Source organism: Molossus molossus, unplaced genomic scaffold (genome assembly GCF_014108415.1).
Source record: "Molossus molossus isolate mMolMol1 unplaced genomic scaffold, mMolMol1.p scaffold_m16_p_1, whole genome shotgun sequence".
NCBI lineage: Eukaryota > Metazoa > Chordata > Mammalia > Chiroptera > Molossidae > Molossus > Molossus molossus.
The window spans coordinates 157,804,290-157,817,376 of record NW_023425344.1 but is presented as its reverse complement, the minus strand read 5'-3'; the positions used below and the strand labels follow the sequence as shown (position 1 = coordinate 157,817,376).

Sequence of the window (13,087 nt, the reverse complement as noted above, 5' to 3'; positions counted from 1 at the left end):
CTGAGTTCTGAGAGGTGATGGGAGGGGATAGGGAAGAGCAGGATTTGGTGTCAAGGGTCCCATTCCTGACTGTCTTTTGCTGCCCCTCCCCCAGGGTCTCCATTGCTCAGGCCCTGCCCCACCACTTTGAGACGAGGGGTAGCTCGGAGCTCCATGGTCCCTTCCCTAGAGCGGCCGCCTCCTCGGGCTTCTCCGGAGCCCTCAAAGAGCCGCGTGAGAAAGCGGGGACCTGCGCGGGGCAGCAGATCCCCAGCGGTGAAGAGGTAGAGCACTGGGTTGATGCTGGAGCTGAAGAAGGCCAAAGCCGTGGTTCCAGCTCGAGCCGCCTGGCCCGTGCCGCCCAGCTTCGCCAGGGCCCCTTCGGGTGGAGCCAGTGCAGCCACGGCCTGCATAACGTTGACCACGTGGTACGGGGCCCAGAACAAGCCAAAGGCGAGCACGATGGCGCTCACCAGCCGGCCCACCCGCGTGCCTTGCCGCCGGGAGCCCCAGCGGGCGCCCCGCAGCCGCGCCAGCGTTATGCTATAGCAGCCGAGCACCAGCCCGAAGGGCAGCACGAAAGCGGTCAGGGTCTCCAGGCTCAGGTGGACGGCGGTGTGGGCCCGAGACGGGTGGCACAGCTGGCACAGGTTGCCCCCCCAGAGGTGGCGGTAGACGGCGGCCGGGATGGCGAGCAACAGAGCGGTCAGCCAGACGGCAAGCAGCAGGCCGCGGGCCAGGGCCGGGCTACGCAGGCGGGGCGCCAGGAAAGGGCGGGTGACCGCGAGGCAGCGCTGCAGGCTGAGCAGGCTGGTGAACAAGACGCTGGCGTACATGCTGAGTGCGCACACGTAGTGCACGGCCTTGCAGCCCACCTGGCCCAGCGGCCACGCCTGCCTCACCAGGAAGGCCACAAAGAGCGGTGTGAGCAGCAACACCGCGCCGTCAGCCAGCGCCAGGTGCAGCACAAGAGTGGCCACCAGCGGTCGCCCCCTCGCGGGCCGCCAGCCCGCCAAGCTCCACACTACGAAACCATTGCCCGGCAGCCCCAACAGCGCCGCCAGCAGCAGGAAGGCTGCGCCTGTGGCCCGTGAGGCCGGTGAGCTCAGCAGTGTCTCGTTTCCTGGGGGACGGTAGCAGTCTGTCATCCTTCTGCACCTACAGGGGGCTGGAAATGGCCACAGAGCGCATTCAGAGGGTGGGGCAAAAGCCACGTTCCCTGATGCCAGGTGAGAGGAACTGTGCCTCCTCTCTTCCCTGCAGCCTGCCTCTTTTCTCTCTGGGAGCCTTGGCTTCTTCCGGGACCCCAGCCCCAACTCCAACACTACTTCTTGGAACCCAAATCCCCTACTCTCGGTCAGCTGACCTCCCCAGTCCTGACTCCCAGGCCGTCACCTCCTCTACCCTTCTTTATCCAGCCTCGTTCCTTATACCTCCGCGAAAACGTGAGTGGCGGCGAGTAAAAGCACTCGGGCAGATCTACTTACCCAGCTGGGAGCTAGCAGGGTGGGCACCCCTGCAAGGGGCCTGGGGAGGCTGAACGGCAAAGTAGCAATGAGCTAGATGCCTACTCCTGTCCTGTGCTGTCAGATTTACAGAGGGTGAGGCGAGAATGGGGAGGGACAAGTTGGGGCCTTTCCTGGGGCCCCTCCCTCACCCTACTCCTTCTCATCACTGACAAGTACAGGCGTGTGAGGTCCTGCCTCTCAGGAAACAGGGTAAACTGAAGGGATGCAGATAAGGTTCCCTGGTCCTGTAGGTGAGTGAGTAGAGACACCGCTGAATCCTGACCCTGGGTCCAGCTGCTGCTCTAGTCCCTCCGCCAGCTCTGGTCCCAACCCTCCCAACCCTGCAGCCCTATGCTTTCTGGCCTGCCTGGTCTGTACTCAACAGAGAAGGTGACCCAAACTACTCACTTCCCCTGCTGCTCTTTCTTTGCCTGTTTTCAGCCCCCTGACCCTGCTGAGCCTCCTTTTTCTTTATTTTTCTAATCCTCACTTGAGGACATTTTTTCATATTTTGGTCAGATAGAATGGGAGGGAGAGAGAGAAACATCAAACTGAAAGGGACACATCGAGTGGCTGCCACCTACACGACCCAACCAGGGCCCGGGACAAACTGCAACTGAGGTACGTGCCCTTAGCGGGAACCGAACCCTGGTCTCTCTGGACCACAGCCTGATGCTTTAACCGCTAAGCCAAACCGGCCAGGACAAGCCTCCTCAGCTTCCGACTTACCTCTCTGGTCTCTTGCCTTGGGCCCTGGCCTAGTCACTCCACCCTCAGGGCTCTTACTGACAGCTTTCAGTGTAAAGCATGGTACTAAGTTCTGTGAGGAATGGGGGCGATGCATGGAGGTGTGAAGGGCATATAACCTGGTTGAGGAGTTATAGCACACACTCATGAGGAGACCACATTACTAGGCTGCACCAGGATACACAACGAGAAAAAAGGAAAGGGTGCAGTGGAAGAGATATGCTGAAAAGAAGCCTTCTCTGGGTGGAGAAGTCAAGCAAACCTTGGAAATGAAGAAATTTGAGGGGACCTGATAGATTGATTAAGTTGAGGGAAGGGGAAAGGCTTCTGCCAGTCAACAGCCAGAACTTGGGGTTCCTTGGGAGCCAGGACACCAGTGTTGTCTCTGTTTGGGTTCCCTCCAAAGCAGAGTCTGAGTTAAGGGCATGGGTGCAGGTAATCCTGTATTTGGGAGATCAGCTTGGGAAGCAGTAGTGAGAGGAGAGAGGGGAGAGAAAAGCCAATAAGAGCGTTATTGAGATCTGGCCGGTGTGGTTCAGTGGTTGAGTATCGATGCATGCACAAAGGTCACCAATTTGATTCCTGGTCGGGACACATGCCCAGGTTGTGGGCCCAATTCCCAGGGCGGGGCATGCAGGAGGAGCCAATCAATGTTCTCTTTCATCAATGTTTCTCTCTCTCTAAAAATCAATAAAGAAAAAAAAATTATATATAAAAAAGACATCCCTTGTCCTGGCCGGGTTGGCTCAGCAGTTAGAGCATCGGCCTGCGGTCCAGAGAGACCCGGGTTCTTCCCACTAAGAGCACGTACCTCGGTTGCAGTTTGTCTCCGGCCCTGGTTGGTCATGCAGGTGGCAGCCATTCATTGTGTCTCTTTCACGTCAATGTTTCTCTATCTCTCTGCCTCTCTCTCCCTCCCACTCTATCTGAGCAAAAAAATGGAAAAGCGTCCTTTGGTGAGGATTAAAAAAAAAAAAAAGACATCCCTTTACAAAAAAAAGTGTTATTGAGCCCTTTCAGTGGGCATAGGAACGTCTAAGACGTGCACAGAATGCCTTCCAGAAGGAGGAGGCACTGATGCTCCTGTTCAGACTTGTAGCCTGCCCTTGTCAGGGGGCAGATTGGACTGCCAAAGCTTCAGATGAAACTTCTAGGCAGGAAAGCAGAGACAATTGCACCCTTGTGAGGTGTTCATTGTCAGTGAGAGTCTGAGCTCCCATACAGCTGTCCAGCACAATTACAGCTGAAATCAGAGATGGAACACGGAGCACCAAAAGCTAAAGTCCTGACGCTATTAAAGGACCACTCCGCCCCCTTTCACATCTCCTTCATGCCCATTAAGTGGCCAAAGGAGAAAAGTGAGAGAGAAAGTGAATAATTCAGTGTGGCTGAAGCAGGCAGAATTAAACCAGAGAAATGTTGAGCCAGCTGCTCCCCGAGAGCACGAAGGAAAGAGCAGGAAAGCAGGAAGGCCAGAGTCCCACACAGCATCCTGGTGACCAATGGAGCAGGACCCATCCTCTTCTCACACCCCTCCCAGACACACCACCCCACCTCCCATTTCTCCAAGCCCTGCCCATGATCCCATCCTCAGCCTGGCCTCCCTTTTCTTAAAGCAGCAGTTTGTGGATTTTTCAGTAGGTGGCAGCATGTACAAATCACGTAATGCAGCTTCTATACCTAGAAATTCCCTCCATACAAAGAAAAACACCAGAGATCACATTCCATCCTCTTACATAGTTCCCATTTACCCTCACATCACATGCTGCCACCAGAGACACACCCACACAAAGCTTCCTTGGCTTTTGCCTGGCAACTCTGGGCCTTAATCCATCTTCCAGGACCCCATCTAGGCCCCTCCTCTTCTCCCTCCACTTGAACTTTGCCCTTCTTACAGGCCAGGCAGCAGGGCAGAGTCCAGGCTTGACTCATCCCACACCTCACTGGGGCTGAGGTCCCAGCTCCGTAACAGAAAACATCACTTCAGCCCAGCACAGCGGAGAACTCACCTGCTCTTACCCTCTACCATGGAGTACCTCTCTGCCCTGAAACCGGGCAGCCTGCTCAGGTGATTACTAATCTTTCTCTCCACTCTCCATCTCTGGGTATAGGGGCAGGGCAACAACACTTCCTTCAGCCCCTAGGAAACTCATGAACCTGTACCCCTTCCCCTCCCCACTCCCACTTTCCACAGTGGACTTGTCCAGCTTCTGAACCACTACCATCCACCTTCACTGCATAGTCTCTCCCTCTCTCCCTAGGCTACTCTAATGCAAAAACCTAAATCCTTCCCTCCCTAACTCTCCAGCCACTCCACCCCCATTTTCCCTATTACACTCAGAAAACCACCTCATTCCTTCCTGACTTTATTTTCCCAACTATCAGGTCAGTATCCAATTTGAGCTCTGAGTTTGGCCGTAGGGTCTGGACTTCAGCTCCACCACCCCAGCGACCTTTCCGTGTCTGTGATCACAAACGGACGACTCGGAAAGGTCTGACGGCTGCCACCCGCCAGGAACTGCTAGACAAGGTGAGTGAGCTATGTCCCTGGATTCCTATCCCAGAGGCAGCCAAGGGGCTCAAGAAGAGTGAGAACTTGGAATGACCAGCAGAAAGGGCTGAGGTTATGCAGCTGCCCCTCCCTCTGAGGACTTAATGTAGGGGGGTGAGCCCAATAATCCCTACTGCATTTGGGTGGGTTTATTTTTCCACCCAAGGAGTGGGCTTTTCTTTGGGGATAAGGGAAGGAGTAGATAGAGAGGGTTGGAGGGGATAGCATTTAGAAGTCAGCAGGGAATGGCGATTTGTGTGACAAATCGAGTTCAAATCCTGATTCTGCCACTTCCTAGTGTCAAACCGTAGGAAATTATTTAACCTATCAAAATGTCAATTTCTTTTTCTTTTTTAAATTTTATTTTAGAGGACATGTATTAAAACTAGGGATGTGAAACAAGGGCTGGGGAAATGAGCCTAGGCTGATCTGCTTAGGCTCACTAAGGAGTCAGAAAAAAGGGAGCCTTGGGGACAGGTTCAGGTTTGCCTTGGATGAACTGCCACTGCCCATTGCTGCCCTGATTGCAAGCCTAGTGGGACCCCTTAGAGTCTGGGACATTTGTGCCTGCGGGCAAAGAAGGGGAGGGGGGGAGGCGTGGGCCTGCTCCTGGGAGGGAGAGCTGGCACTGGGTGAGATCTTGGTTTGGAAGGGTTTTAAAGGCTGGGCATTTAGGGGAGGCCTTAGGGGAGGATCGAAATAGAATATTCATCAGCTTTATGCTGATGTACCAAAATGAGATTTATTCTCTTAACTTTGTCTGTCCTTGGGTGTGCTTGGCAAATAGTACAAATTTGATTTCTGCTGTTTCCCTAAGTAAGATGATTTAAGCTATTTACCCTCTGGTTGGAGAGAAGTCATGTATAAAAAAGGGAATAATGATACACCTCCTTGGGTTATTGAAAGTAAAAGAGGATAATGTATGTAAAGTGCTACATAGATATCTGGCACTAGTAAAGACTCAAAAAGGTTGCCATTATAACTGAAAACAGTTCTGGACAACTCTGTGAGTGGGGGAGAGTGAGGTGGGACATTGAAGATCAGATTCCATCATGTCAGGCCCATCGTGTCTTATACCCCTAGCCTATGCCCACTCCCAAAGGATGGACTTCAGGAGAAACTAGCTAGCTTTTCAATTCCAAACCAGGGGTGGCTTGAAGGGAAGCCCAAGAGATAACGACATGGGAGGGGTGAAGCAGGAGCAAATAGAATAAAAGGTCAGCTCCCAGTGAGGGTCCCCCAGTGGAAGAACTCTGAGAGCTGGAGCCATTTGAAGGCATGCAAAGCACCAGGAAGCCGAATTGGGATATCAACCAGTGTTTTGGGCCAACCAATGGATGCTGGGCAGCTGGAGAGGGAAGGAGCACAAGGCAAGCTCTGCCATTTCCCTCCTGCTTACCACTGGGCAGGCACTGGAGACCCTGCTGCTGAGTGGACTGCTAACCCTGGTGCTAGAGGAGGATGGGACTGCTGTGGAGAGCGAAGATTTCTTCCAGCTGCTGGAGGATGATACATGCTTGATGGTGCTGGAGTCTGGGCAGAGCTGGAGTCCCAGTAGGGTGAGGCCTGTACCGGGGCTACTATAGGCCACCAGTCCTTTATATCTCTCCCAACCCTCTTCTTTTGACTAACCCTCGTCTCGGGGGCAGAGGTGATGAAAGAGGTAAGTTTTCAAGGAGATCTTACAGTGGACTAATAGTCCAGGGTGGGTCTGTCCCACTGCTGATGGGGATTAATGGTGGATGTCATTGAGGGTCCACTTCATTCATGGGTGTGTCCTACAGAATGGGGTGCTGTCATATAGCCTGGGCCGGGAGAAGCCCAAGCACAGTAAGGACATCGCCCGCATCACCTTTGACGTGTACAAGCAAAACCCTCGAGATGTGTTTGGGAGCCTGAACATCAAAGCCACATTCTATGGGCTCTACTCCATGAGTTGTGACATTCAAGGACTCGGCCCAAAGAAAGTACTCAGGTCAGAGACCATCATGTTTTACTTCCCCATTCCTACAGTTGCAGTCCCATAATTCCTCTGCACTCACCTAACCCATTAGCTCTTCCTTGTGGAGAGTCCCCAGCCCCCAGCTCTGTGGCTTCCTCCTGCCCATCTGACTGCCTCTTGTCTCTGCCCTTCAGGGAGCTCCTCCGATGGACCTCCACACTGCTGCAAGGCCTGGGCCACATGTTGCTAAGCATTTCTTCTACCCTTCGCCATGTAGTGGAAGGGGCTGGGAAGTGGCAGCAGCAGGGTCACCTTCATCGCTACTGAGGAGGGGCTCGGAGCTTCTGCCCCAGGAATCATTCCAAGAGATGGCTGTAGGAACTGTGACATCAGGTTTGGGGACCTGTAGACCACTGCAGACTAGATAACTCGCTAGTTTCCCCACTGTCCTTTGACCCCATCAGCATAATGCTTTACACCCCTAGCTTATACCCATTCCTGAAGAATGCTGTCCCTTCCTAGCCATCTTTTCAGCCTCCCACCTACCCTGAAAGACCACAAGCTTGTCCCACGCATCTTTATACCACCCTGAATGCTGCTACCTCTAGATGTACCTACAGTTTCTCTCCCTGAGCTCCCCAAGTGCACTGAAGACAGCCCTCTTGGACTTTACCTTGACATCTCTATTTCTTCATACCCTCCCCCCAAAATAACAGACATTTCCGATAAAAATACAAAAATATTTACCAATAAGACTTTTGACTTCAATGAGTCCAACTTAAATTAGTAAGGAGACAGGACAGACATTCTTTGCCCTCCTCCCCAACAACACCCAGTCCCAGATCCCAAGGCTTCAGTCTTCAAGAATTGAGTTCAAAACCCGCCTCCGCTTGGCTATGGCCCCCTGCTGCTGTTCCCAAGCCTCTCGACGCTTCAGAAAGGTAGTCAGGGCCACATTTCGAGCCACATGGTGGCCAAAGGGGTCTCTTATCAGCTCCTGGTTCCGCTCTCCTGCAAAGGAACCATTCATGTTCAGTATCAGCATGCAGTCACCATTCATGCTTGAAGAGACTGTACTTGAGGTGAAGGTCCATTTTCCCTGGATCCTGGGCCTGCCTTGGGATAGAGTCAACCCCTCACTCTCCAAAGAACAAGCTGGGAGGAGGGGTGGGAACACAGGGCTGCACACTCAACAGAAGGGAAGAGGAGAGCAGGCTGCTAAGCACCATGGCCAAGACCACCCTTTGGAACTGATGTCTCTGCTGAATTTAAATCCATCCCCCAGCCACCCAGCTATTTGGAGTAAGAAAAGGGAAAGTTTGGAAAGGTCAGAGAGACCTGCTGATACTCACCCAGCTCAGCAGCAATTTCCTTCCGGGCCCCCAAGGCTGCTCCTCCCCAAATGGCATCTAACACACGGCTGCCATGGCGACTGCAAGCCAGAGCCACATACTGTCCCTGCATTGAGATAATAAGGTAGGTCCCTCTAGGATAGTCCATGAAAATGTGCTGGGGAGGGCAAGAGGGAGCGGAGTTTCAGATATTTAGAAGCTGAGTTGAAAGAGTCTAGGAAAGGCATATCCTCCCTCTGACTCTGAAGGTCTATTCTGGGGGAAGCTCATGTTCTCTACATGGATAATGGCAGAGGAGTCAAAGCAGAAGCCAGAAGTCTAACCTTTAAGGTCTTGAGCACACGGCGGCGCTGCTTGCGTGTCACAGAAGGGCTGGTCAGGATGGCATCGAGCACATGGGAACCAGCAGGGCTTTGGGCCAGAGAGAGAAGCTGTGGTCCTGTCAAGGCACCCAGACTTCGAAGTATAAGGGCAGGAGTAGAGAAGTGTAGCAGATGCTGTAGCAGTAGTGATCCAAGGACTGTCACTTCCCCCAGGGCCCTGGTTGTGCCCATTTCAACCTGAGGACAGGGATAGGAAATCAAGAGGCAGCCATCAAACTGCCACCTCCACCTGGATGAAGCCAGAGATCTCACCACTCTTGGGAGAGGCTTCCTAAGCCCAGGGAGGCCTGGTCCCCAATCAGTCACTGGTTTGGCCTCCCTGCTACCTCACCTGGTGCTCCGCAGGCACTGCCCCCTCCTCCTCCAGCAGTCCATAGTACACCTCGTAAGTCATCAAAGTGGCAAAGAGAGGCACACAGGCCACTTGCCGGGAAGGGGGCTCTGCACAGTGGAATGCCTAGATGAAAAGACAAAACAATGAATCTGAGAACTGACGTTAACCCCGACTTTCTGGACAAGGGAAAGCATTCAGGAGCAGTGAGAATGCCTAGCTCCATAAGAATGTAAGCTGCATGAGGACAGAATTTCACCTCGATACATGTAACAGGGGTCAATAGATATTTATTTCTTAAATAAACATACCTCTTTGTTCTGGGAGACATTTTTCATTTTAGGACTATGAAATGGCTTTGGCCTCATTTTCCCCGTTATCTGAGAACTCCCTGGGCAATGAATCTCTTGGGTCCACAGATACAATGACTAAAGATTCAGTAAGTCTTAAGAGGTAGAATTCGAACCTAGGGCATAATAGGTTGCAGGTAATACCCACTCACCTCTAACAACAACTGCAGGACTTGGGCTTGGTGAGTCCCAACTCTGCGGCAGGCCCCCACTAGGGCAATGACTACCCCTGGGTGACCCTGTGCCAGCACAGCTTCCAGGGCAGGGCTCAGCTCCTCAAACACAGGGGACAGCTGAGGGGAGACATGGGATAAAGAATCGTTGGCATTCTGGTAGCTGTGGGCTAAGTTATTCAAATAAATCTTTCTACCCAAAACAACTAAAAATGCTAAATAAGGTACAAAAGCATTGCCAATATCAGGACTTCGGTCTGATTGGATAAGAAAGGTCTAGGACAAGGGGGCAGTCTTAGAGGAGCTGCCTCACATAGAGAAGGGACTTTAAATGACCATACTCTTCAGTGTAAAGGAGAACTAGAATCAAACCTGTCCTTCCACCCTAACTCCCAACCCATGAGATCCCAGGGAAACATGCCCTGGCGCTAAGCAGCAAAGGAAAAAAGAAGCTATGGCAATAGCTCCGGTGCTCATTTAGATTTGTAGCCAAGTACTCAGTCTGAGTGGGCCATGGAACCTGAAGCTGCTAACTTGAATTAGGCCAGTCTCCTGCTGGTATTGGCATTTGAAAGAAGCTGAAGCAGCCCAGCTGGTGTGGCTTAGTGGTTGAGCATCAACCCATGCACCAGGAGGTTGCTGATTCGATTCCTGGTTCAGGGCACATGCCCAGGTTGTGGGCCCAATCCCCAGTGGGATGCAGAAGGCAGCCAATCAATGTTCTCTCTCATGGATGCTTTTGTCTCTCTCTCCCTCTCCCTTTTTCTCTCTCTAAAACCAATAAAAAAAAATATATTAAAAAAAAAGAAAGAAAGAAGCCAAAGCAAAGAAGAAAGCACCTTCACCCTATGCTTTGGGAAATTCCCAGGAATAACTTTTCAAGGGGAATAGCCAGCACACAGTCAGAGATACAGAGGTAGGCACACCATAAAATAAAGCCCAATGAACAAGAACAAATAGAAACAACAGTATACAGAAACAGAACCAGCCAAGTTCCCAACTCACCAACTCAGGGGTAGTAACAGCATCCAGTAAACGCTGCAAAGGGAAATTGGCAATAGGATGTGCAGCCAGGGTCTGCAACCGCCCTTGGAAGTGATCCTCAAAAAGGCTCTGGAGCCTTGGGGGATCCAAGACCAGCAGCACCTGCTCCAGGAGTCTGGAGCTCGTCTGATCCTGCAAAAATAGTAATAGGGGGCTGGAGACAAGGAGAAGGTACTTATAACTCCACTCCACTAAAAATACCTACATACCTCATTTATTTCACACAGCCCCATCAACTCTGGTCAATTCTGAAGCCCTGACCATACCTGCCATCTGCTGAGGAATTGCGGTTGCTCAGATAGTCAATCACAGCATTACAGAGGTGGGCACAAAACTGGGGCAGTTTACGATGTAAGATCTGTAAGGCCACTTGAAAGCAGAAGCTAGAGATCTTGTCCGTGATAAACACTGTGGGGAGAGAGCAGAAATAATAAAGCAGCTTTCCCAAAATCCAGACAACCTGCACACCGTCAAACAACAAGGTGCAAGGGACCATGGACAAGGGGTCTATAGAGTCTTTGTAATACCAAATCAGATCAGATTTGAAGACTGTTCTAAATAAGGGCCTTTTTTGAAGATAATCACCACCAGAAAATGAGATCCTAGACACTCCTTCTATTTCCCTCCTTACCAGCAATGTCCTTCAGAAAGCAGGAGCACAGGTCCTGAAGACAATTCAAGAAAGATTCAGGAACCTCGAAATCAGTTGGTTTACATTCCCGAGTTGGAGCCCTTTGCGCTTCTGAAGGAAAATCAAGAGTGTGTGTAGTGATTAGATCACAAACCACCATCCAGGAGGGAGTATAATTCCATAAATCATCAATTTTCAATCTTTTTCATCTCATGTCACACATAAACTAATTACTAAAATTCTTTGGCACACCCAAAAATACATTTTTTGCTGATCTGACCAGAAAAAGGTATAATTTTGATTCATTCATACTGAATGGCTATTGTGTTGGATGCTGTCATTATTTTATTTGTCAATCTAAGGGAAAAGAGGTCAGTGCCACTGACTAAATAGTCAGGTACTGCATGTTTTAAAAATTCTTGCAGCACAACAGTGCGCCATCGCAGCACATGGATTGAAAATCGCTGGCGTAGATGCAGAACACAACTGAGTATTTCTTCTCTTCTCATCTAGATGACTAAATTGAGACTACATTTCTGTTTTAATTTTTCTAAGAAACTTCAACCAGCTCCCCCATGAGAGATATTCTAAACTCCTCAGCCAGAAATTCAAAATGTTTCAAAATCAGACCTTATCTAAATTCTCTAACCTTATTTCCCAGAGTTTTTTTTTTTTTTAAATGAAGGTCACTGCCTATGAGTGCATCATGAAATCAATTTAGTGGATCTCAACCAGCAGCTTTTTAATGGAATAGAGCAGAAAAAGAAAATATCAGGGTAGGTTGCATGTAGTAAGGTATTATTTCCTGATCTTTTGCTTTAATCCAGTATGTGTATAAACACAAATGTACACTGAGTCATGTTTAGCTTTCCCTAAACACACCTAACCTCTGGGCCTCTGTGCACAACAATGTTTGGCCTGCTAGGCCCTGTCCTAATTTCTTTGTAAATCCTTCAAGGTCATGAAGAATTATTCTTCTGCTTACTCTTTCCTTCTGAAATTCCTAAACTCTCCTTTCCTCTAGGTCCACTTCCCTCTTCTGTGATACTTACCAGGTGACTGGGAACCACGGTGTCTGGCCCTCTCAGACTCCAGAAGAGTCCCTCCTAACATCTGCATCAGAGTTCTGACCACGAAGCTGCCATGTGTGTCTCCACAGTAGATAAGAAAATCATCACACACCTCAGAGGCTAGTCCCAGGACCAGCTCCTCCAGGGTCTCTGAGGGAGGATCCTTCCCATCCTCCCCCACCTCCACCTCCTCCTCCACACGGCTCCCCAACAATCGAGGCAGCTGCAGCAAAGCACTTTGCAATACATGGACCCCGCATCGATGACAGGCCACCAAGTGCAAGTTGGAGCGCAGAGTGGCCAATACTCGACACAGAGGTTTCAGGGGACTGAATCCCAACAGTTCCTGCAGCATTTCACTGCCAGTCCTGTTTGTGGCCAAGGCGAGGGCCTGAGCCTCCGCTTCCTTCAAAACATTGTGCACCATCAGCTCTGGAAAGACAAGGAAAGCGATATTTTAAAGAGGCTGCGAGGACTATAAGGGTATGTTCCACCACTTAACAAAGGGGCTGGGAATGAGGAAGAGGATAGAGGAGGTAAAACTAAGTCCCCACGCCCTGGGAACCCAGGAAAATGTCCTTGCCTGTACTGAATTTTATACCCACAAATCCTTCTCTTGGTTCCACCCGGAAGATCCTCCCTACCTCGTTCCTCTCCGGCCTCCGGGGCCTCTTTCAGTGCCGACAGCGCCCGGCGGAAATACCCCAGCGCTTCGGGGCTCAGGTGAGGGTGTGGATCTAGAGCCGGCTCCGAGCGCCCGACCCCAGGCGGGCCGAGTTGTCGCTGGCGGCCTGATGAGGGACGCCCTGGCCCCTTGGCCCCGCGCCCTCGTTTGCCGCCAGCTGGGAGCCGGCGCCTGGCCTTATGGGGGGAGCGCGGGCCCAGCCCCATGGGTGCTTCGGTCCCTCAGCCCGCGAAAGCTACCTCTACACCAGCGTGACAGGGTACACAGCCAGGTGCGCGCCACTCACGGCGGAGCTCAGAAGCGCCGGCGCGCCCAGGGCGCAGCGCACACGTCACAGTCCC

General features: G+C 51.5%; 3 protein-coding genes across 3 annotated transcripts; 1 reads left to right on the top strand and 2 right to left on the bottom strand.

Moving 5' to 3' along the window:
* Positions 1-45: 45 nt before the first annotated feature.
* Positions 46-1,483, bottom strand: LTB4R2 (leukotriene B4 receptor 2). The gene is made up of 2 exons (XM_036240447.1): positions 1,467-1,483; positions 46-1,147 (listed from the first exon to the last, which is right to left on the bottom strand). Exon 2 carries the CDS (start codon positions 1,125-1,127, stop codon positions 51-53), a length of 1,077 nt encoding a protein of 358 aa, XP_036096340.1. The 5' UTR covers positions 1,128-1,147; positions 1,467-1,483; the 3' UTR covers positions 46-50.
* Positions 1,484-4,261: 2,778 nt separating this feature from the next.
* CIDEB (cell death inducing DFFA like effector b) lies at positions 4,262-7,054 on the top strand. Its single transcript, XM_036245541.1, has 5 exons — positions 4,262-4,302; positions 4,620-4,764; positions 6,195-6,344; positions 6,570-6,760; positions 6,922-7,054. Exons 1-5 carry the CDS (start codon positions 4,262-4,264, stop codon positions 7,052-7,054), a joined length of 660 nt encoding a protein of 219 aa, XP_036101434.1.
* Positions 7,055-7,504: 450 nt separating this feature from the next.
* On the bottom strand, positions 7,505-12,987 carry NOP9 (NOP9 nucleolar protein). Its single transcript, XM_036273300.1, has 10 exons — positions 12,706-12,987; positions 12,044-12,493; positions 10,992-11,102; positions 10,627-10,768; positions 10,322-10,514; positions 9,296-9,436; positions 8,794-8,919; positions 8,403-8,639; positions 8,080-8,185; positions 7,505-7,738 (listed from the first exon to the last, which is right to left on the bottom strand). Exons 1-10 carry the CDS (start codon positions 12,950-12,952, stop codon positions 7,581-7,583), a joined length of 1,911 nt encoding a protein of 636 aa, XP_036129193.1. The 5' UTR covers positions 12,953-12,987; the 3' UTR covers positions 7,505-7,580.
* Positions 12,988-13,087: the final 100 nt, after the last annotated feature.